The sequence below is a fragment of the Oenanthe melanoleuca genome, chromosome 2 (genome assembly GCF_029582105.1).
Source record: "Oenanthe melanoleuca isolate GR-GAL-2019-014 chromosome 2, OMel1.0, whole genome shotgun sequence".
NCBI lineage: Eukaryota > Metazoa > Chordata > Aves > Passeriformes > Muscicapidae > Oenanthe > Oenanthe melanoleuca.
This window is the reverse complement of record NC_079335.1, coordinates 47,343,129-47,366,973: the sequence shown is the minus strand read 5'-3', so window position 1 is coordinate 47,366,973 and position 23,845 is coordinate 47,343,129. Positions and strand designations below refer to the sequence as shown.

The 23,845-nt window shown below is 39.9% G+C and overlaps 2 protein-coding genes across 2 annotated transcripts; one reads left to right on the top strand and one right to left on the bottom strand.

The window, feature by feature from the left end:
- Positions 1-306: 306 nt before the first annotated feature.
- ENOSF1 (enolase superfamily member 1) lies at positions 307-12,491 on the top strand. The gene is given in 8 exon segments (XM_056482801.1): positions 307-331; positions 4,904-4,986; positions 5,961-5,998; positions 6,422-6,489; positions 6,725-6,810; positions 7,590-7,742; positions 8,350-8,389; positions 12,361-12,491. Coding segments are annotated over 8 exon segments (624 nt in total).
- Positions 12,492-15,409: 2,918 nt separating this feature from the next.
- On the bottom strand, positions 15,410-23,845 carry TYMS (thymidylate synthetase). Its single transcript, XM_056485504.1, has 7 exons — positions 23,534-23,845; positions 23,220-23,293; positions 21,832-22,006; positions 19,614-19,715; positions 18,246-18,421; positions 16,821-16,892; positions 15,410-15,990 (listed from the first exon to the last, which is right to left on the bottom strand). The coding sequence occupies exons 1-7, from the start codon at positions 23,703-23,705 to the stop codon at positions 15,853-15,855; spliced, it is 909 nt and encodes a 302-aa protein (XP_056341479.1). The 5' UTR covers positions 23,706-23,845; the 3' UTR covers positions 15,410-15,852.

Here is a 23,845-nt window from a genome sequence, read left to right as displayed (position 1 = left end):
TCCATGCTGCTGAAGAAAATGATGGCTGGTACAAGTCTTATGCTCTGTCTGTGCTTTCTCTGACGCTGCAGTTTGCTGAAGAAGATTGGCATGTGGTTTACCCTGGCAAAAGCCTTTGCTGGGAATAAATGTTGACATTGAGTAGCCGTATATGGGACTGCAAAAAAACAATTCTGGTGCAGCCCTGAGTCTTGGGACTTGAAACAGCTGGAGCACAACTGCCATGACCTCACTGCCAGAAACAGAATGCCTTATGAGGAAATGAGAACTTGAACATGGCTGCAAGTACCAAAACAACTCAGGGAGATGCAGCAGTGGCTGGAAAGAGATGGTATGTAAAGGCTGTCTAATCTCACAGGATAATGGGATCGGATTGCCTCTGTGCCTTTAACAGTGTTTTGGACTGCCAAGTCCAGGGTGGCTGTTTTCTTCTGTGGAGTGGAAGGTGATAGAAAATAATTTTCATCTTGAAAGCCCTTTGTGATTATTAATATTTTTGAGGAAGGGGTAAGCATCTGGAAACAGGAAGTATGAGATGAAACATGGTCACTCAACTAAACTGACAGTGGCCACCCATGTCTGGGTGCAAAGTGAATGGTTCCATGCTGGTATTTCAAATTCCCAGACTGTCTGAAAAGGTTAATTCTCAAAGTACCAGCTAAGGAAAGAGCCCACAGTCCTTCTGTTATAGGCATTTGGATGTAATGAGGCAGTAAATTTGGCTATGCTTGGCAGTCATATGTGCTGTCAAGGTTTTCTTTATTCATGTGGTCAATGGAGACACGGGAAAAATTGTCAACAATTTTGAAGGCTTCTCCAGAGAGCTTACCAGCAACAGGCAACTCTGCTGTGAGAGACATTTTAGGGTACTATTGTGAAAAGGATAGTAACAAACATGTAAGTTGTGAATTTTCACAAAATAGTTCTGTTTGTATTCTTAGAAATTGGGAACACATGTGGTTCTCAGGCCAGCCAGTGTGAAAGTGACCAGTCAGAAAGAATTCCAGGAGTATTTGATGCAAGTTGCACATTTCTGCACCTTCTTTTTTTTTTTTTTTTTTTTTTTTTTTTTTTTTTTTTTTTAATTTTTATTTTGGTGATTTTAACCAATATTAATTGTTCTCTTTCTCCCCCCCAGTATTAGTGACTTTTCCCCTTGCTGTGTTATTAACACTTTTTTTAACTGTGGAACAAAATATCATCTAACAGAAACTGAGACATTGGTGAGTACCAAACCACTTTGGTGACACTGAGGGGTCTACAATTTTTTTGCTTAGTAGATTGGACCAGAGAAGGGCACTGTCCACTTGGCTATAGCTGCTGTGAAAAAGCAGCTCTAGCTGCTCCTGAAAGCTCTGTGGACCAAACAAGAAGGAAAGGTGACACCCATGGGACTTCAAAGTAAGAATGCTTATTAACTCAGAGAGATTCCCTGCTCCTGGCTGCCCTCATGGACATGTGATCTTGGTTTTGAAGTAATCTATACATTTAATTGGCTTTAAAATATCAAATAAAATACAGCCATCCCTGAGTTCTTGGAGACTCTGCCCATGCAGAGGATGGAAATTTAAATTAATTTTTGCAGAATGGAAATTGTAGCCATTGCACAGCACTTAGAGCTGGCATTGGTCAGAACATTACAGAGTAATTTTGTGAACTCTGGCATTTCTGGAAGAAAATGTTTTTGCTGAGTCCTGTTTCTTCATATACCATACTCTTGATTTAATCTTTCTTACTCACAAATTTTAATCTGAGATTCTAGCCACTTCCATACTGAATATGCCATTGATCTGGGAGCCAAATCTTGCATACTTAACATGTTACTATTTATTAAAAATAAATAGGAGCCATAAAGACAGCCTGGTTAGAAAGGAAAATTAGTGAACAAAAGATATTTTCTGCTCAAAAAAAGCCTGACATAGAAAGGGCTGCCTGGAACTGTGAGCTTGGGGACCGGCCCTGTGAACTACTGAAAAACATCCTTGAAAAGGGCAGCTGGCCTCTTTGAAGTGCAGCTGAGGTACCTAGAAACCAGAAACATCCACAGATACCACTGATAAACACAAAACAAGGAGACTAGAACAACAATTTGTCATGTGAAGGTGGAAAACAGTCTGAAAAAAATTAGCTCTGAAGGAACAGAAAACAGCATCCCCAATTGTCTGTGAAAAACAGAAATTTAACAGGATCTATTGGCTGCTCAATGCCCCACTCCCTCTTATGACTATATTTATGTTTATCCAAAGATGAGCCTGAGAACTTCTTGGTTGAATCCCATACAACCTTTCTATGAGCATTTGGGCTTTCCCTAGGGATACCTGATTGAAAATAGAGTCTGTGATACGGATCCTTTAGTAAATGGGACTCTACTAGCTGTTTTGCTGTCTAGGTCTGTCCTCCTTTCTCCCCCCAGATTGTTCCCATCCTGTGAGATGGTTTTGCTGCTTTTGAAATCTGACTAATCCACTTCATATCAATTACATAAATATTAATATAAGTAATCATAAAAATATCTACTGTTATATCATTGATAAATTTGCTTCATTCAAGATAAACAGTAATCTAAAATAGTATATATCTACTTGGCAACTGACGTCTTTGGTTGTACCACAGTACTGATTCCTGTTATTATTAATTGATACCATGCTGTTGTTTGATAATATATATTACTGGTGGCATATTAATTTGCAGTAACTTGATGTATATTCATTCATATTCATTTTATTAACCATAGATATGTTTTTTTAGTTGCAATTTTTGTGGTATTTGTGGTAATCTGTAATAAAGGAAAGAAATTTAGGGGGCAAAGCTTTCACATGCTTGTGTATTACAGATTCCCACAAACCCACAGTCATTATCTCTTCACACATTTTTAATAACCACTCTACTAATACTGCTTCCATAGTGAAACCAAGTTTAAATGGGTGCTCAATCCTTAATGATTTTCAGGAGAAAGTGTCAAATGCTCTTGTTCAGTGTTGAGAGCAGGAATTAATTTTGCATTCCAAATGTAAATGTTACTTGCATTTTGTGACATTTCATCATAAAGAAAAAAACATCTGTGTGTTATAGCATCACTGTGCCTCCAGTTATTTAATTTGTTTTGTTTTCTAATTTATGTGAAAGTTACAGGTTGGCATGGTCAGAAAGTCTAAAGGAACTGGGCCCTATTAGAACAGTACATGTTTCAGCTGGCATCCAAACTAAAATGGTCTTACAGCTCATTTCAGCTGTGTCACTGGCAGGGAGTGCTGCTTTCTGCCCAGAGGAGTCCTTCCCTCCCAACATACCCTCTTCCAGTGTCTGCTCTCAAGCAGAGATGCAAACTAGCCTCTCTCCTGGGGAAGCTCACAGCTTGTCTTTTCTCTCTCTCACATCACAGCTGGCACTGGGGACTGATGTCTACAGCTACAGGAAGCTGTGTATTGAAAGAAGGTGCTTTAATCTGTGACTTTGTTTAGGGTTTGGACTAGAATCTGCTTTTCTTTAAGTCTGGATAACTGGGAGTTTGTTTTAGTTTTTTTAATGGCTGGGGGCTTTTTCACAAAAACAACTCCTTACTGAAAACTACAAACTTGTAATTTAGTTGCCTGTGCTACCATTGTCTGCTAATCAATGCTTGGCCTTCATGTGTTGATCTGCTGGCTGAAGTGATCAGTCATTTTGGGAGGAATTCCCTTCAGTATTAAGATCTAAAAGATCCTGTTCTAAAATAACTTGGTATTTCCTTTTCTGAGAGCGGGAGGTATGAGAATAGGGGTGCTTCTCTGCTTTAATTTGACAGCTAAAATTTAGTGTGACTTGGCTTTCCTGTTTAATCTTTTACTCCTGCTTGGATGGAGTTTAAAAAGAAGCTGAAAAGTGCTTATTATTAGCTATTCACAGCCATGAAATCAGGCGAACACACATTTGGCAGTGCAACACAAGCTGATGAGAGAGGGGAGTGTGAAGGTTTAGAATATCTGCTGTTTCAACTCCCTGCTTGCCTCAGAAAAATGGGGAAAAGATTGGCAGCCATTCCTCAACTGACTAGCATTACTTAATCATTTTTTATCATACTAGTTTATCATGCTATGGGGTTTTTAAAATTTTATATGTCAGGCTTGAAGTAGGCTGCCAAGCATTTGCTATTCTGCATGGAATTCAGATACGTATACTGGTGTGCTACCAGAAGAGGAAGCTTGTGGTAAGTCACCTTTCCTTCAAAGCTGGAGTTTTGGTACTGTCCATTAATCCTAATCCTGGTCTCATCAGTTTTGATGGGAATAACTCTGTCAGAAACACACCATCAGCCTGTGAGACTGACAGGCTGGAGGAACAATGGTAATGATGAAATCTGGAGTGTGAGGAGACTTTGATCCAGTTCAGTGTAATTTGATATTCATTCTTGTTCCCATAAAGAAATAGTCCAAAATGGTCTGCTTGGAAAAAAAAAAGAAGGTGTGAGCTTAAATACATCTGTACCTAATGAAAACAATTACTTTGCATCTCTTAGAGAGTGGGAAGGAGACTGTGTGAGATTAAGCCTGTTGTTTGCTGGCATCTTCTTGTGTGTGCCAGGAGTGCAATGTCAAGCATCAGGTTTGTGCCACATTGGTGATGTTTTGCCATGTAACTCCTTGCATTGGGTTAGCAAGGAGCTTGTGCTGATCTCTGCTTTTTCCAAGGATTTATCTGCCTTGCAGTTCTCTTGCAATAAAATAGCTAGAGAGTAGAGGCAAAGGCTTATTTGGCCAAACTGATCTATTTGATTAAAATGCCAGGTTTTGGGAAAAATAAAGAAATAAGAGCATCTCCAGTCCTTCAGTTTTCCCAAATTATGTTCTCTGATGCATTATTTAACAAAATAATGCACTGCTGACTAAAACACAACCTGATCTGTAATTATTCTTATCTGCTTCAGAACAGAAAATGTTAAAGGATGGATATCTGGCTTACTCAGGATCCTATTCCTGGCTGGGCTACTCAGACCAGCAGTTAAAACAGGTTTGAATGTTCAATTTTGTAGCCATAAGATTTAAATAGTATGTGAAGTGGGAAATGCTAACAGATGACAATCAATTCTCACTTCTTGCTCCTAAATGCTTAGAAGTTTTGCTAGACTGATTGAAAATGTATAATTTCAGGTCCATTTGGGGAGGTAAAAAAGTGGGCTTAATACCATCTCAGTGATTTTCCCAGTTAGGCAGAGTGTTTATGAATGAAGATATATCCATGGAACTAACATAGAAATGGAAATCTCTTGATTGGTATATTGTGTGTAACAGTGAGTTTGCATGGGTACAGCTGTTGTTGGTTTATGCAAGGGGCTTATGCACATAGGGATTCTCAGGGGGGTGCTATGAATTAACCAAAAGTATGATCATTAAAGTGTTAATGAAAATACATAAAATCTGTGCTTGGGCACCTACATTGAGAAGCACAGTACCCTTAGCCTGTGGTAACTTCATGGATGAGAAATGGGGATGTTGTCTTCAGAGCCAACATGAACCTCAACATTTGATAAATGCTGGTTTAATCCAGAAATTCTGGTTGCCATCACTTTGAGGGATACTCTGGAACTGTCAGTGGCAGAGGGCCCTTAGCTTCCTTTATAAACAGCATCCCTACTGCCAAAGAGAGCTGCATGTGCTTGACTTTCTGTCTTAGTTTATTGGTGTCAGATCAAGGCATTTTTCTTTCAGAAAATATACACCTTGGTATACATAGAAATACTGTTGCCAAGTTATGGGATGTTCATACCTGGATTAGAAAAATTTATTTGTTACACTTAGCTGAGGGATTTGATTCAGCTGTATGTTACTGATACATCTGTTCTAATTTTCTGATGGTTTCTTCTAGCTACTTGTGAGGAAGAAATAACAAACTTATTGTAATTACATGTAAATTGATATTATTCTAGATGCAGTTTGGTGGAGTTATTTGGAGATGTATAATCAATTGACTAATTTTGCTTGCAGTTGCACACATAGGCCTTGAGAGAAGGCTGGATAATGTACAGAAAACATTTGAATTGAGTTTTACACTTCTGTATTTTATGCTTTGAAAGGATGAACTGGGCCTAGTCCAACTTTTGCAGGTCTGTGATATGGGCAGTGATGACTTTGCTTCTGTATCTGTCCCAGACTCTCCCCCCTTCCACTACTGCATAATGCTGCATTGCAGGAAAACAGGAGTGCTGTGGGAAAGCTGAGGGCTGATCACAAGTGAAGATAAACGCGTCTCCGTTGACTTCCAAAAACCATCACTGTTTTATTTTCAGAGTAGGATGAAGCTTACTCACAAGGGAGAAGTAAAAAGGAAGTTCTTTCTGTAAAACAGTGATGCTAAAAGTGTAAAATCCAGTTTATGGATTCAAGTTTATGGCCCCATTAATCATCCAGAAGTGATCTATTTCATGTTCCAAGTATGCATATACATCCAAAGTAAAAGTGGGTGCTTATCTACAGGATGATATTTACAGATTGAGATCTACACAGGAAATGATTGGCCAGACAAAATAACTGTGAATATCACTTTTTGCTACTATACTATGCTATTTTTTATTTAAAACCATTAGATGACATATCTCTTATATGCATTTATTGACAAATATTGGGTTTTTCCTTCTTCAAATCCTGAATAATGAAATCAACAAATATTGATATATTTCAATGAACAGCAGTATTGGATATGACCAAAGCAGATGTACTACTAAGAATTTTATCCTGTATTTCTGTGCCAGAAATTCAAGTCTGCAGGAGAACCCCACTACCAGGATTGTCTTCTAGAAGATTTAAAATGGTTTTTATATCCAGGGAGGCTTCCAGAGTAAAGCTTGTTAATAATTTTAATGGATATTTTGCTAAAAACAAGCTGGAAAAGAAGTTATTCAAGCTAAAATATTTGAGTGAAAATGAAAAAGTAGATGGAAGTTGCTCATTTTTATTTTGAAATGTTACTCTATTGACTGCTATGGGTCAGATTCTTTGCCCCATATGTTCACTGACACACCACAGCTGCTGACCTACTCTGTGTGCTGCAGTGCAGCAAAAAGCTTTCATGAGATGCCACAAATCATGGAATGCTGAACGAAGAACTCTGTCAATATAGAATGGCAAGGACCCGAAGAGCCTGCAGAGGAATTATGATGTAATTTTCAGATGATTCATTTTTTATAGAAAGAAAAATTCTCCCTTGTGTGGGAGAGAAATACTGCCTCAAAAACTCATCTTATTTAAACTACTGCACTTTTTTTTTTTTTTTTTGTCAAGAAGCTTTTCTGCTGAAAATTTCAGGCAGCCATGTCCATGTTTTAGGGTGCTTTACTTAACTATGTGCTGCCAAAGATATACTCATTCCCCCAGAAGGCTGCTCTACTTCCTACAAGTCCTGATCTGCTCAATTTGAACCCAGTCTGGATATTGACATAGTCACTGCAAGTCTGCATAAGAGTAGCCAAAAGTAAAATAAAGACAGAACAGCAATTCCAACTTTTCATTTGCTTTCTATTTCCTGAATTTCTACCACTTCATAAAAATTTTGCAGTTTAAAAAAAATAACTCTCTAGAAACCTTCGCTGTATCTGATTCTTATTTTTCTTATCCCAGATGCTGAATGCAAAGCAAAAATGAGAAATAAAGGAAGCAATAGAGTGGGTCACTGAACCAGCTGAGTTTAAACCCTCATGTATTAAGGAGCCAACTTCTCCAGATGAGGATATGTATATCCAGATGGGACATGCATCTGTTTCAAAGCTTGGGGTTTAATATTTTATTTCAATAATACTAGAGTGACTCCAGACAGTACTGATGTAATGTTGATACTGTTCCTTCACATATTCAGAGTTCAGTTTGAACTAGTGATTCAGAATATTATTAAATGTATTTGCTACAGGATCTTGATACATATTCTGCATCTATATTCCCTTAAGTTTAAATAAATAGTTTCTTTCTAAAAAAATATGCAAAAGGACTGCAATGCTTGCATAAGGAAGGCAACCAACATTTAATATGAAATGGGAATGGATTTTTTTTTTTTTAAATGTGTGGTTTCCAGTGAAATTGGAAGTTTGGTTCAGAATTTGTGTTCCTGACCTGGTATACTTAGCAGTCTTGTTAAAACCCCATATGTACTGTATGTGCATTTCTTTACTGCTCCACACACCTTGTTATATCATTATCTACCTTGCTTGTGGACAAGAGAAAACAGGAAAAAAATTAATAAAGAGTTTTATAACATGTGTTACATTTTCCACAAAACACATATAAAATAGTGTGCTTTTGTTCCATCCTTTGTGCTACTGAGTAACTCCACTGGGAATTCAGAAAAACCAGAAGCAAGTCTTGAATGTTTGTTATTTCCTTGCAGGCCTTAACAGTGCTAGGAATTGGTGCAGCAACCAAAGAACATGTGAGTGTATGTAAAAGTGCTTTGGGCTTTTTCCTAATTACTGTTTGTTTAATGAATCTACTGCACAACCTTTGGAGCAGGCGCCAAAACTCCTTTGCATGAAATTAAACATTAAAGCTGAAAATTACTTGGTCTCTATTTCAGTTATTCTCTACCAAGGTTCATCTAATCTCCCTGGTTCATTCTTCCTACATGTATTTCTGTGAACAACCTGGAAATGACTGAATTTTTCCTATTTTTTACTATTACTATGAAAGTAATTGCTAAAATTTCATATTCCTACATCAGTGAGAAATATGAAAGAATGCATCCTGTGATTGTGATTGCCTATATGAAGGCTAGAGAGGCAAGGTACAAAGATGAAGTCCCTGCTGCTCTGTGGAGCACACTGCAGGTCCATGAGAAAGCCTGGATAACATCTGTGCAGAACAGTGCAGGCTGGACAATGTGGACTGTGCAGCACTGAAGGGCTGATGAAGCTGATATCCCCTGTAGCCCAAGGATGATTTTCCAACTCCCATTTTCATTTTGCTCCGTGGGTTTGGTGCTTCAGCCAGTGTTGTGCTCAGCACAGCAGTGCATGTGTAGACATGACCCAGCAGTGAATGTATGAATGTATGAATGTATGAATGTATGAATGTATGAATGTATGAATGTATGAATGTATGAAGGAGTGGGGTTTAGAGGGGAGAGGTTCCAGGCTTCTCTAGTTGCACCAACTCTACTTCTGCTGCCCTAACTCATCTGTAAATACCAAAATTCCAGGAAATTATGCTGTTAGCAAGCTGCAAGTCATCCTCACGGTGGTACCAGTGGCACTGCCAGGGGGACAGGAGGGCTGGGGAGCCAGGGCAGGTCTGAGGGAACAGCCAGGACTGAGAAGGTTCTGACAAGGTTATGGTGCCAAGAGAGCTCTGAGGGCAAAGTGTGTCCTGTGACAGGGAGCAGTGTCACACAGAGCCAGGGACAACCAGCCTGTCCATGGTGGTGAAGCCAGGCCCAGGGCCAGCAGGGCCCTCAGAGCCCTGCCTGGAGCTCCCTCCGAGACTGATGAGTCCTCTCACCCTACAGAGAAGTAAGTGGGCTCTGATGGGATTTGCTGAAGAAGAATTTAATTGTTGTGGGGTATAGGGGGCATTTCAGGGGCACAGAACCAGCGCAGGGACAGGGAATGTTGGAGCCAGGTGAGGGCTCAGGCAGATCCTGCATAGCCCCAGAGTCCTGATGGGATCAAAGAGGGGATTTTCAGATGGCCCCTGAAGAGCATCATGTCCCCCTTGTGAGGAGTTCACTCAGACTCACGTTTAGGCAAGGCTCGTGCTGTGGGAAGGTGTGCTGGTTTTGGCTGGGGTAGAGTTCGTATTTTCACAGTGGCTAGGAAAGGGATGTGTTTTGGATTTGTGCTGAACACAGGGTTGATAACACAGAAATGTTTTTGTTATTGCTGAGCAGGACTTACACAAGGCCAAGGCCTTTTCTGCTCTTCATACTGCCACGCTGGCAAGGAAGTTGGGCGTGCCTGGGAGGCTGGGAGGAGACACAACTGGGATAGGAGATCCAAACTGGCTAAAGGGATATTCCACACCATGTGGTGTCATGCTCAGTGTATAAAGTGGGGGGAAGAAGTAGGAAGGGGAATGTTTGGAGCGGCAGCGATTGTCTTCCCAAGTAACCGTTATGTGTGATAGGGCCCTGCTCTCCTGGAGATGGCTGAACACCTGCCTGCCCGTGGGAAGCACTGAATTCATTCCTTCTTTTGCTTTGTTTGTGTACACAGCTTTTGCTTTCCCCATTAAACTGTCTATATCTCAAACTGTGAATTTTCCAGCTTTTTCCCTTCCAATTCCACCCCCAATCCCAATGGTGGGGGAATGAGCAATCGGCTGCTTGGGGTTGCTGTCTGGGGTTAAACCATGACAGAGAGTCAGAGCCCAGCTTGTGCAGCTGCAGGCCTGGCTCTGCACTGCTGGTTTAGGGATTGAGGCAGCCAGAGATACCCAGCAGGCAGGACACCACAGGAGCCACGTGCTCCCAAGGACAGCAGGGCAGAGTCCTCCCAGCCAGTCTTGTCCCACCTCCATTCCGGAGCAGGGTGGCAGGGGCAGTGAGGTGGCCCCAGCCTCAAGTGCTGGGCACTTCCCTGGGGATGGGGATGAGCAGAGGCCAGGAGTGAGGACAATCACAGTCAGACATGGTCCAGGGTGTGCCCAGCCAAGATGGGGTGTTGTTCAATGGCCAGACACGTCCACAGCTGTAGCACAGCTGGAGGCAGGTACACCTGCCATGCAACAGGCAGAAACAAAGGCCCATGGGCAGAGGGTCTGAGCCCCAGGTGAGACTGGTCAGAGTCAGGTCTGTCAGTGCATTTGGTTCCGTCTGGCGTTGGGAGGAATTTGGTACATTTGCAGCTATTTTAAAAGGGTGAAACCTGTCCTTTCCCCCAAAGAAAATCATTGCTAGCATTAGTAATAAGTCTGCCATCAGCTATATTTAAATATTTTTTGTATGAAATATTTTTAATGAGTCCAAAAACCAGAACTAACTCCTAGATATATCATAAATAGCGAGGTGTCAGCAGATAGGCTGATAGTTTTTAGAATACCAGTCTCCAGATTAAAGTAAATTGGTTTTTGCTACACCCATCTTTTTGCCAAGTATTGACACCAAATCTACAGAGCCAAACAACGTGAATTAACAAATTCTCAGTTCTCTGCAGCAGCTGGAAACAACAGTGATGACATTAGCATAATTTCTCTGCTGCCAGTTTCTCATGCCAAGCCCTGCTAGAAGCATATTTAATTGTACTTCTCACTCTCAGCTGCTGTGTATTAGTACATAAGACACTTTATTTGCAGAGGGGGGTATTTTATAATGATTAGCTTGTAGGCTGGGTTTGAATTACCCATTAGTATAGCCTTGCTTTACAAATTACAGGCCAGTCCTGGATTTTGGCTTTACTGAATGTTATATATAACTTTTCTCTTCTTTTCACCATAGCATCTGAGAACCACATAAACATTTAATGTATTTATCCACGGGATTCCCATGTGAATTAGGGAAATACAATTATCTGTACTAGAAACATGGGAAATTAATATGAGGCCTGAACTGACAGAACAACTTAGTCAAGCTCCAGACAGGAAATCTGTAGCAGAGTTGGAAATTGAATCCTGACTCTTGTCCAAGTGTATCTCAGCTACAAGGCTATTTCTCATCTGGCTGGACTGGCCTCCAGGAGGAAGAATGATTTCCTACAGCAGAATCACTATTATTTTCACTTTAGCTGCCTCAAAAGGGGAATAGCTGCTCATTCACACAGGCAAGAACATCCCAAAGCTGTGCAGTCCCAAGCATGTGAATCCTGTCCCTGGAGTGTCCCAAGTACCCCTGCCTGTGGGATACAGTTAGGTGACCAGAGGGGTGTGAGTTGGCTCCCAAAGGAGCCTAGATACTAAAAAGATTTTGAGGGAGTGTGTGAGGCAATTATCTGGCAGAGCTGCCCAATCAGTTTGAGTGAGCGTTACATAATAGTCTCATTACAAACTCGGCGTGCCTTTGTGCATGTTAAGCCCATGTCCGTGGCCTGGAACGGAGCAGCCATTTCCACTTGGCATTTTCACTTCACTTTCACTTATGAGATTCAACATCCAGTTAAGTAGCAGTAATTTCCAAACTCAATCCTGCGCAACCATGCCCTTTGGCACACAATGATTTTTATTCAGTGTACCTCAGTTCATTGTGTCAGGTGTAGCGTTTTTGACATTACAAGTATAAGCTGATTTTTAATACTGATAACATCCTTGAAGTTCATCCAAATTCTCATGTGATCTCTCATTTAAATTTAAATAATTTGGATTTATAGAGACACACACAGAAGAGACGCTGTAGAAATGCTTTTGTATGAGTTGCCAGCAGCTCTTATGCTAATTTGGAAGTCTCCAGGTCTTAACTTTCCATTTTCTCCCTTACACTGCCACAACAGAGTGATATTTAAACATCTTCTACAAGCCAAGGCCTTGAGGTGCCTTCAAATTGACAGCTGCAGGCTGGGAAGTGTGAATGAAAGCTTGTCTGTGCTGCTGATGGCCAAAAAGTTCTAGAGAAATGCTCTGCAAAATGCAGCAGCAATGAGAAAATCTTTCTCTCCCCATCCTTCAAGGCAGTCTGATTAGTTTCTTCAGCTATCATGACTGTGATTTCTGAGCATAAGCTTGCATGTGCTGCTGTAATTTTTGTTGTTTCATGTGATGCACCGAAAGGCTTTGGATGTCTTAGTGTGGCAGCCATATCTGGTATGGATTTGGGGGCCTCTGTCAATTAGTCCAGCACTTAAAAATGTTTGATCATATCTGAAACGCTTGAAAACAGGTTAGTTATATAAAGAAATTCTGGTAACAACTGACTATGGTGATTGCTCTTTTTTTCCTCAAAAACAAATGTTGCTACATGGTGATCACAGCATGTATTTGTGTTGTTACCCCACAAGCTCACCTTCCTGTAGGATGCAAAGGGAAGTTAGAAGGGTTGGTTGAACTTCAAGCAGGTGAATGTGAACCGTTTGTGGTTTTAATGAAGGCACTTGAAACCTGGGCTGCATTCCATATTCAGACACTTCACAGGTGCCAGTCACTATGGTGACAAACTCAACAAGTCAGGCTTTTTACAAGACTTGATTTTGATGGCTGATCAGATGGTTGTTTGTCTCAAAAATTAAGTTCTTTCTTTTCTGACCCTTCATCTACCACCATCTACTTTGTGGTACTGCAGTAAGGCAAATTTTGCAATATACTGTAACATGTCAGAAATAGTATGGGTTATAAAACTTATCTAAGGTGGAATGTAGAAGTTGGTATGTGACCAAAGTGGTAAGAAATTTCACTGCTACCTCTGAGCTGTTGAATGGCCCTTGGAAAACAGAGAAATTATACAAGGATGCATCTCTTGAAAGTATCAAGAAATGTCCCATGTTTTGTCTAAAATACTGCTCTGAATATGGCCTGCAGTCATAGTAGTCATCTTTGCAGCATGAACAGAGTTAATATTTTGCAAATCAAAATTCCTTGAGTACCTCCTATTTAGCTCTATATATTAAAATTTTTCAAATATTCATATTTTTGCATGAAAGCTCCTAGAATTCTCATACCTATGGATTTTAAAACGTATTTTTACTTTTTCACATTAAAGTGTGCTGTTGAAATGCTTTTTACATCTTTCTGATATTTTGAGCACCATAAACATTCTTGGTCTTCAAGGTACAAGCTTCACTTCAACAGCTACTTGTAGTAAATTGTACTGAAAAAGGGAAAAAGTGGACTTGCAATAAATTCCCATACTAAAAACTAGGAGCTCTTCCAGAGACTGGTCTGCTTATGTATGCTATGTATGTCTATAGACCTAACTCCTCTGTAATTTATGAAGAGAAGTAAACAATTCCCATTCTGAATTCTTCTCTTGGCTAGGTATTCCTGTCCTGGATAACCAGACTACTAATTCCCACTAGTAAAGCCCTGAGGCCAGCTTTATTTCACATTATCTCTGGCTACACTTGCTAAAATGTCCTGCAGAATCCACGTTATCTGCAGTGTTACATAAAGTGGTTTCCAGCAAAAGGAACTTTACTTGCTAAGTGTAGGCAGAACTGTTAAGTGAATGTGCAGCTTAATCTGTTTCCTTGTACTTTAGAGGACTGTAGGAACACTCAAGAACCTTTAACTTATAAAAGTATGCACACAGGAAGAAGTGGCTGAAAACCTACAGCTGGTACATACCACTAATGAAAAGGTAACACCTGGACCATCTGAAATAGGTGCCTTTAAAGAACTGAGATGAAGTTTATCAGTGACATGTGGCATGTGACAAAGCTCTCAGGTGTGGTAACAAGAATGCTGCTGCTGCCTGTGAGTTCAGTAATTTGAGAGAAGACCCAGGTGTGCTCAACTCCAGGCTGGCTACTGAGCATCCATTAAATGCAGCCTCAGAAAAGGATGTTTGACCATGCCAAGCTTCTCACAGGATCTAAGTTGAAAGAGCACATAGTCTGATCATCTCTCAAGAATATACTGCAGTGTATATTACAAATCTTTCTAAAAAGCAGTGGTCTCTTTACATTTGGTGTCCTTACAACAGGCTGAGATTTTTTTTTCCTGTGGAAGCTTCTTGTGTTGGGCTAAATGTCAGGAAAAGAGAACATCTTTTAGTGCTACAAAAAATAGTCTGAATATCAGTGATCAGTATAAGGAAAATCAGCGTAATGACATATGCAAATAATTAATTTCTATACAAAGTACGCTTTTCAAAGTTATGATCATTTGATTTAAGAAAGATTCAGTGGTCCTCTTATGCAGGACCCTGAATGAAAGCACACTGATTATTAAATTCTTAGAATTATATGAAATTATACATATTTCCAATATCTACCAGTTTATTGACTTTAAAATTTAATTTTAAAAATTACTATGCATCTTTCCACGTGCTCAAATATGTATTGCATATCCTGTGTCTGAATATTAACCACACATCTACTCACAATTAAATTCCTGCAGAGGGATTTTATATGTTACTGCAGAAGTCACAAGGATAAGGAGACTTGAAAGCCGAATTCTGCCACAATTTAATTAATGAACTCCATTCCTAAAAATACTATGATCTCTAGGTTTTACTGTTCCAGGCTGCAAAATTAGTCCATATGTTTGTGGGATCTGGTTTTAAATGGTGACAGACAGCTGATTACTAATATTATCTGGTAACCTCTCTTTAACTGCAACTCTCTTTGACTTATATCAAATTAGTAATTTATGTAGGGTTGGGGAATAAAAAAATTGCTGCTACAGAGACATTATGCAGAGACTGCATTTCCAGCAAGGTTCCAATAAAATCTTTTGCCTTCCTGATGGTTCATCTGTGAAGACCATGGAAAGTTAGTTTTTCCTTGCCAGATGTTACCCTCCAAGACACTTTACTTTCCAACCCTTTTTTACTACTCACTATAAAAAACCACAGCAGAATTAAATATGCATCATGCCTTAGAAGATTTTTTTAAAAAAAAGCTTTATTAAACATACACTCTTTAGAATACATTTAACAATTTCTCCCACCTTGAAGGAATCTTGAAGGAATCTTCTATCACACATTCAAGTTCTTATTTTAGTACCAAATCAAGCACCTAAGCCTGTGCTACTCACACACAGTAACTGAATGGTAACAGAAATGGCCACTGGTAACAGAAACAACGTGTGGAAAAGTAGCTCTCTAACAACCCAAAACTGGGTTAACATCTGCATAGCATATCAGGAATAATCTCTGTCCGGTACAACTACAGAGTAGCACTGCAGGCAAATCTGGTCTGTGACTATTTAACAATAAAGCAAATACCTTTTGAAGTATATAAAATCCCCACCACTTTAGAGAAACTAAGTAGCTTGGGTACATTTCCACATTAATACTTAATGCTGATTTATGCCATTAGACAGCCATCTCCATTTTAATAGGCGGATGAGGATTATAATTTTCAATCTGAAAGTCTTCTGCCTTAAAATCGCTGATGTCTTTAATCTCACGAAGAATTCTGAGTTTGGGAAAAGGTCTTGGCTCTCTCTGAAGCTGAAATAAAAGCAAGCTTACTGTATAAAACTAACAGTTGAAAGCAGAGACATTGTGTTCTCAATCTCAAAAAAGATTACACTATGTAGGCTTTCCCTTCCCACCAAGAAGACTTATACTAAGGAAAAAAAAATGAAGAAAATTCCAATACAGTTGGAATCTACCTTAGTATTTTCACAGGGAGCAGTAGTATTAATTTTCAGGTGAATTCCCTGGTCATCCAAATACACTACTACATACTCTCAGCTGGCAAATCAGTTCTAGTGGTTACAGATTATATCCCTTCCAGTAGAAATTAAATTGGAAAATCTGACCCAAACATGTCTCAAATATTCTACAGCTTCTCACTTCTCATCATTCAGGTCTGAATCAATAACTACTTCTCTGGATGGTTTCAAACCATAGTAATAATGAGGACATTGAGTCCAAGCTTAATCTAATCAAATCAAACACTGATTTTATCCTACTGCAACAAATTACTTCCTGAAGAATATGTAGCCTTTCTCAGCCAAATAGTATTACTGATTTAACTCTGTGAATTTTAAGTTATCCTTTTCTCATATATTACAAACACATTTTATTTTGTGTCATTGGTATTAGGTGGAATTCTTCTGAGTAGTACACAGATGTACATTTCAATCATTGCATTGTATTTCTGTTTGCAACCTGAATTGAACAGATGTTAAGATACTACAGTTATTAGGATAGAAATGAGAAAAAAAAGCCACACAAATTAATATCTGCCATAGTATATTTAAAATATCAAGGTAATTTTGCATGGAATAAGCACTGTGGAAGATAAAAGTATAGAGTACAGAATAAGTACTTACTTGGACTTTTAGAGGTTCCACATGGTTCAGATATATGTGAGCATCCCCCAAGGTGTGTATGAACTCTCCAGGCTGAAAAGAATGAAGAATATATGTGGTTTTCAAACAGTCATGTTCCAACAAATCAAAACATTACAATGCTTACAGTATTGATTCTCAGCATAGGGCCAGTGTGGAATTGCAGCTTCTGTACTGGATTGTATCCTTGAAAGTTATGAAGGGCACAAGCTTCTCTGACTAATGCATAATTAATGGAAAACATAATGAAATTTCCACTAGCTTACCAAAAAATTTATCTTTCAAATCCTGCTATGACAGTAGCTTTGGTAAATGAATGGAGCAATACTGATCTGCTCACTGAGACAGAAAGAGGTGCAGCAGTGACATCCATCTCTTCCACTCCACTTCCAGGAAGTACAACTCACCAAAGCTGGCTTCAGAGCAATTGCTTCAGCCACTACTAAACAGCAGTGGAGGTGTCAGGCACAGGAAAGCATCCAGATGGGGTTTGCAAGCCTGCAAGTTCTGTGACTTCAGCAGCCCCTGAGCGATTGAATTTAAGGTGGGGAAGTTTCATTGGCTCTTTTACCAGCCTCTGACCAATGTCAATCAGCCCTCAGATATGTTACATTGAAAACCACCAAAGCCACAAGAGGAAGTGGCTGAGAGGCAACAGCTGGACATAACTTTAAACTTCACTCTTCTTAGTGCCTTGGACTAATTTCTGCAGCTGCTGTGAAGTCTGATTCTTCCCTATTGCCCTGTTTCAAGAAGTTCCCCTTCATGTTGCTGGTGGCAAGAGGATTAGGCACAGAAGGCTTTTCTAGTATCATTTTTTACATGCCCTAAAGAAAAGGGGCTTTTCCTTGTACAAGCCGGTTTAAGTTTCTCTGCCAAATTACAAAATACAGCTCTGAAGTCAGGGCTGGAGCTGTTTGAGTACATACTACCACTCCACATAATCATCTACAGTAGGAAATCAAAGAAATACACAGCTGAAATTATAGGTGGAAGTTATGTGGGCAGAATATCCAAATTAGAACCTTGACAGCAACTGCTGAGCTACTGTTCACTTCCAATAAAGGCATGCTACAAAACCTAGTCACTTGCATATTACTATCCCATGAGGACAAGCACTCAGTTCAGATTTCTAAGACTAGTGAACAGGTCAGTCTTGACACAGTCAAGACATAAAAGAATCTTCAGCTTAAGCTAAATTTTAAAATTCTTCCATTGCTGATTCTAACTGCCCATACAAAACAGAGACAATTCACATCAAATTCACAGGGCCCTTTTTTACACGTATTTCAGCAAGATTTCAAACAGTATGTTCATTCCAGTTTATCCTGGACATGACATGGAGAGCCTTATCTTTTAGTCTCTCATTTCTCAGACAAGAATAAAAAAAATTATTAAATAGCTTACCTTCAGCCCTGTGACATGGGCTATCATGTATGTGAGCAGTGAATAGCTGGCAATATTAAAAGGCACTCCTAGTCCCATGTCTCCAGACCTCTGATAGAGTTGGCAAGACAATTCACCTTTTAGAACATAGAACTGGCAAAGGGCATGGCATGGAGGCAAAGCCATCTGGGAAATATCTAGGAATTGAAATACAGAAGGGGGAGGGGGAAAACAGTAACAGCATTAGTGTGTTATGAATGTAGAAGAATTCAAAACCTAAATGAGCATGTAATGAGATACAGTAGAGAGCCAACTTCACTGTCATTCTGCTGCTTTTTCTCTTGTTTATAAGCACCTGCTGCCCAAGCAATTAAGTCCAGGTCATGACAAGCTGTCTCCTGGGTTTAGGACCAGAAAGTCAAAAACAGATATTCCACAGAACAGATTTATGCCATAATGCTGCACAGCAGTTTACTTCTACTCACCTTGGTGAGACAGTTGAATTCCCTACAGGAAGACATTAAGAGTAAAATTAAGTGCATACCCTAAAGCAAATTCCAACTGCTTCATCTTACTCTCTTCCCATTGCAATGTGCTTGTTGAGATATAAAAGTAATGATGATTTAAAAAAAAAAAAAATCAGAAACCAAAAGATCTTTTGAGTGATTTTCTAAACTGAAAGAGCACAAAGAATAAAATTACAGCTTGGCAAGGAAAACTTTCACCAGATATCTTCTGAGAATGTTTACCCTTGAAAATAACAGCAATAGCATGTGGCATACCCTTTCAGACAACTGTGGAAAATGCTGTGTGATTGTTTTGGATCTATCACTGGTGAAAGTTAAATATTTTCTTGCAGTAGCTCTTGTTTAGAAGTTGCCCTACAGAGTGAATGGATATCTATGTATAAACAGACCCTATCATTCATATGATACAGGTTCATCATATGAACCCACGTTCAAGGAGAAGCTTGCAACAGAAACAACACTTTTGTTCTCTAGTTTTAAGGGTTAAGTTTACAATTGATTACATGACTAAAGGCCAGACACATTGCTTTAATATAGTTTTTAATGGTTTGGGTTTTTTACCTTTTTAAAATAAGAGTTACTGTCTTTGAATAGACTGTATGTCAAAGACACTGGTATCCCTCACTTTAACCTGTAGAAAAAAACTCTGAAGAAATGGTTCATTATTTTTGAGGTCTGAACATTAAGTAGAAAGAGAATCAAGATTATAACCCCTGGCCATTTTTACTGCACTCCTGGTAGATTTATAAAGAATGAACAAGGACACTGAATGGAACTGAGTGTTGACACAGGAACAGAACATAATTTAGCATACAGCAATAAAATGTGCGACCGCATTCACTTTACGCCAGCTGTTCAATACCTTTGGGATTCCAAGCACACATAATGATTCTTCTGTCATCTGGGTTGGTTTTGATCGTTTCAATCACTTTTTGCAACTGATCAACTCCTTGGTTGGAGTAATCTGAAGAAATATAACAAATAAGATCTAAACCAGACAGATTCAAGTAATGGGTTTTTTTTAACATCCCACCCATGTCCCACTGAAAAGTGATACCCAAAGGATAACCTCTGAAGGTTTTACTGCACCTTTGAAACTGACTAATAACTTGGCACCATCCAAACATAGATTGTTCTTTGTCTTTCTTAGGATGCTCCAGAGCCTGTAAAATTCTCATTATACTTCTGTATGATCCCTCAATTCTTTTGTGTGCTTTGACTGCCTTTAGCACCACCGAAATAGGACCATTACTATTTATTCAATTTTCAACAACCTGACTTTAAGACCAACTAAAAAGTCTGTATAATCACTAAACCCTGAGAGACAAAAGTTGCAATATAAATACTAGCTGGACAAACATGATATTTTATCACTCATGGTGACTTGTTACCCAAACAGGATGAGAGCTGTACTGGAATGGACAAGATATTATCACCTAGTCAGTCATGGTATTTAGACTGATTTGATTATTACATTTCTGGATTAAAATGCCTTTCTAGACATTCAATTGCATGCTACAGTGCTCCTTCTTATATATCAAACAAACAAAAAACTAATATGCCCAGACCAGTGTGCCAGATGCCAGCACTCTTCACACACTCAAAAGTAGAAAGTTTTTGACAGATGAATAAATGCATCCATCTAGCACTCTCAAGGTCATGTATGAAAACTAAATTTCCATAGCATTTAGCTCCAGAAAGGAATTTTAATCATGTGTAGCACAGGATATTACATTTCACCCAATGACAGTCACAGGCTGAATTTTAGGCTCAATACCAGTTATGTAAGAAATTTTCTGAAATTACCTGACCATTAGAATGGATTTCAGAATAAAAAAGTCATTAGTTGTCAATCATTGTTCTGACTTATGCCAATGAATCAGCATGGCTGGTAACTACTTTTTTTCTAGAACTTTTATTGCAGCAACACCAAATTATGGTTACAGGGAGATCCAAGCTGGCAAACAAGGTAATAACACAAAATAGCATCTCAGGGATCTCTTCTGCCAGCAGTACCATGCCAGAAGCCTTGTCAAATGGTTAGAGTTAGTTCCTGAAGCTAATTACCCATCCTTTAGTAATGCAACTTAAGGAAATCTATTTGTAAGGAAAACGATAGGAATTGATCTTTTCTTTATTTCCATGCTATGTTGTGTCTTAGACCTTTTAAGATGAGAAACTCTGTAAGTTTTCAGATGTGTTCAGTTCACAATTTGCATAATTTGTGCTACCATAAAACTGTATTCTGCTAGTGATCAACATGCCAATACTAAGTCTAGTATCTGTAATTAATGTGAGCTGCAATTTGAGGCTGTACTGAAAACAAAATTTTAAAAATCAATCAGGAAATCTCACCTAGATAACTAACCGTATTGTTAATACAAGTTAAAAAAAAAATCACACCAGATAGTGACAATCTGGTTTTTGACCCCTTTTTCTTAAAGGCAGTCCTCTAAGCATTTTCTACATCCTCTCCTTGAGTGACTTGGAAAAGAGGAATCAATTCATTTGAGAGTAAGTTTACTAGACCAGTTCCACTGAAAATATCAACAGGTACTGCATCACATCACAACCTGTCACAGCTGTTTTGTCCACAGCATCATCAGCTATGGAAACATCCTACTTTGTTCCAGATGCAGAATGGAAAAATCTTTCTCTTCCACTGCCTCCAGTGAATGTAGTGCACTGATGCCAGTTCTTTCCAGCACAACAATTTCATGGACCCTGTACTGGTATACAGAGATGGCAGCCTGTGTTCCACTGTTGTCAAATGGAGCTAAATCAGGTTTCTGGACTGCAGCACACACATCCTTCCAGCTATCAGCAACCACATCTGCTCTAGGTAAAAGAGTAACTGTGTGCCTTATGACTCATCTGTTCCACAAATACCAAACTATAGCATACAAAGCTATACAAAGACTGAGTAAGGAAAAAAAGTTAACTCTCTAAAACACTCTTTATTCTGGCTATCAGTTTGCTGTGAATGGCTCTTTAAGAGCAGTGCATTCCACCAGACTTCTGGAAGTGATGTGTCACAGCTGTCTTACTGAGCAATCAAGACTGGATTTGGATGCCATTACCTGTGTGCATATCTTTGTATTCTGCTCCAAAATGCCTCCACTGGAAACCATACACTGGTCCCAAATCACCTTCCTCTCTGCTGCTGAAACCCTGCTTATCCAGGAACTCACGGGACCCATTAGCATCCCAAATCTTCACACCTTTTGCAGAGAGCTCTTTGGCATTTGTAGAACCCTACAAAACACAGAAGTCTGCATCCTAATTCCAACACAGAAGACACATTTAAAACAGTTGTATTAAGCTTTGCTAATCCACAGCATTTCTCCACTCATCAAGGATGAACACTGTAATTAATGTACTGGATGAGGGTCTTGCACATGGACAGAACAAAACTTGTGAGCAACATCCTGTGAGAGAGCTTGAAGTGCCATGTTGCTGCTGTTTAACTCAGGATTCTCACACTTTGTGAATGCACTAACAGCCTCAAGGTCAACTGTGCAACGTCATTTCATACTTGCAGAAAACAAGATGTTACTTTACAGATTGGTGAAAACAGATTAACAAAAAATGAATGGCCTAGGCAGGGCCTTTGCCATGCCAAGCCACCTGTAATAAGTTTAATGTCTTAAAAATTCTTTTCTTAAAATGACAGAAATGAGAAAATAACCCAGAAAAATGTCACTGAATCCTTCAAGAGGTCCAAATCAGGACACTCAAAAATACAACACAGAAAATGCTGTTTTTAGTCTTTTACATTTGAAAAGCAAGCAAACAAACAAAAAAAAAAAAGCTTATAAAAATGAATTTAAAAATTTGAATTTATAAAAAATGAATGCATATTTCTGTCCTGCTGTCTAACAAATGGTTATGTAGGCTTTCCCATACCTGCACAATATCACAACATATAAAGGAACACTTATATTGTAATGAACTACCTATCATTGAATTTTATTACATTAGGTACAGCTATTAGCTCTGTTAGATCTCATTTTTATGGTACTAAAAGGCATTTACATCTGTCTTACTTCATCTGCTTGTTTCTGTTCAAATCAAGCTATCTCAATATTAAAAAGCAGATCATGAAATTAGCTACTATCTATCTCATACTATTATTCCTGATTAAAACATCATGAAAAGAGACTACATTAGGCCTTATATCTGTGGAGTATATTCAAATTAGTCCAGGCCCTCACTATTTCAAATTTTCTTTCTTAAAAAGAAGAGAAACTGTTCTGGTTGCAATGTTCTGATAGCAATAGTCTGCATGCACTAAATTGCAGAATGTCTTGAAGATAATGGTGGCCACAGTATTAGGGGCTTAGGGTCACAGGGGGTCTGTGGACGGAACAGAAGCACCTGCAGTTACCCAAATGCCTTAATGCACTGCCCACCAGTTCTTGATGCCACTCTCGGGCCCACCAGCCCCAGAGACACCCGAACACCGAACCTTGATGAACCACAGCAGCTCCTCCAGCACTCCCTTCCAGAACACCCTCTTCGTTGTGAGCAGCGGAAACTGATCTGGAAAAGAGTTCCAGAGTGTCAGCGGGGACCAGCCATTTGCCACGGTGAACACTGAACTTTTCCCCACAGAGAGGGCAATGCCACCGCCTGACAGCGCGAGGCGGGGTATGAAGTAAGGATGTGTGACTCCATGTTCAGATCCCTGGGGTGGGAAGGAACGGGACACCCCCACACGGAGCCCGGCTCAGGGCAGGAGCAGGGGCAGCGAGCAAGGGGCCGGGGTGCGGCGGTGCCCACCTCTGAGGCCGTAGCGCGCCTGCATGCCGAACACGGAGATGGTGCCGGTGCCGGTGCGATCCTCCCGCCGGTGGCCCTGCTGCAGGATGTGCCTCACCTGCTGCAGGTACTGCTGCTCGCCGGGCTCGGGGCGGGCGGCCGCGGCGCTCAGCAGCTCCCCTTCGGCGGGCATGGCGGCTCCCGCAGCCTCTCCCCAGCCCGCCAAAGCCCGGACTTCCCGCCAAAGCCCGGACTTCCCGCCAAAGCCCGGCTTTTCCGCCAAACGGCTCCGAGGGGCGGGCGGAGAGCGCGCCACCACCGCCGCCTCCTCCC

Excerpts from the sequence above, each read along its gene's own strand:
- TYMS (XM_056485504.1), bottom strand. The coding sequence starts at position 23,705 with ATGCCCGCCGAAGGGGAGCTGCTGAGCGCCGCGGCCGCCCGCCCCGAG. Across the intron at positions 22,007-23,219 it reads AGCTGCTGTGGTTCATCAAG|GGTTCTACAAATGCCAAAGA; the intron begins GTTCGGTGTTCG and ends TGTGTTTTGTAG. Across the intron at positions 15,991-16,820 it reads TGGAACCTCTAAAAGTCCAA|CTTCAGAGAGAGCCAAGACC; the intron begins GTAAGTACTTAT and ends CTTTTATTTCAG.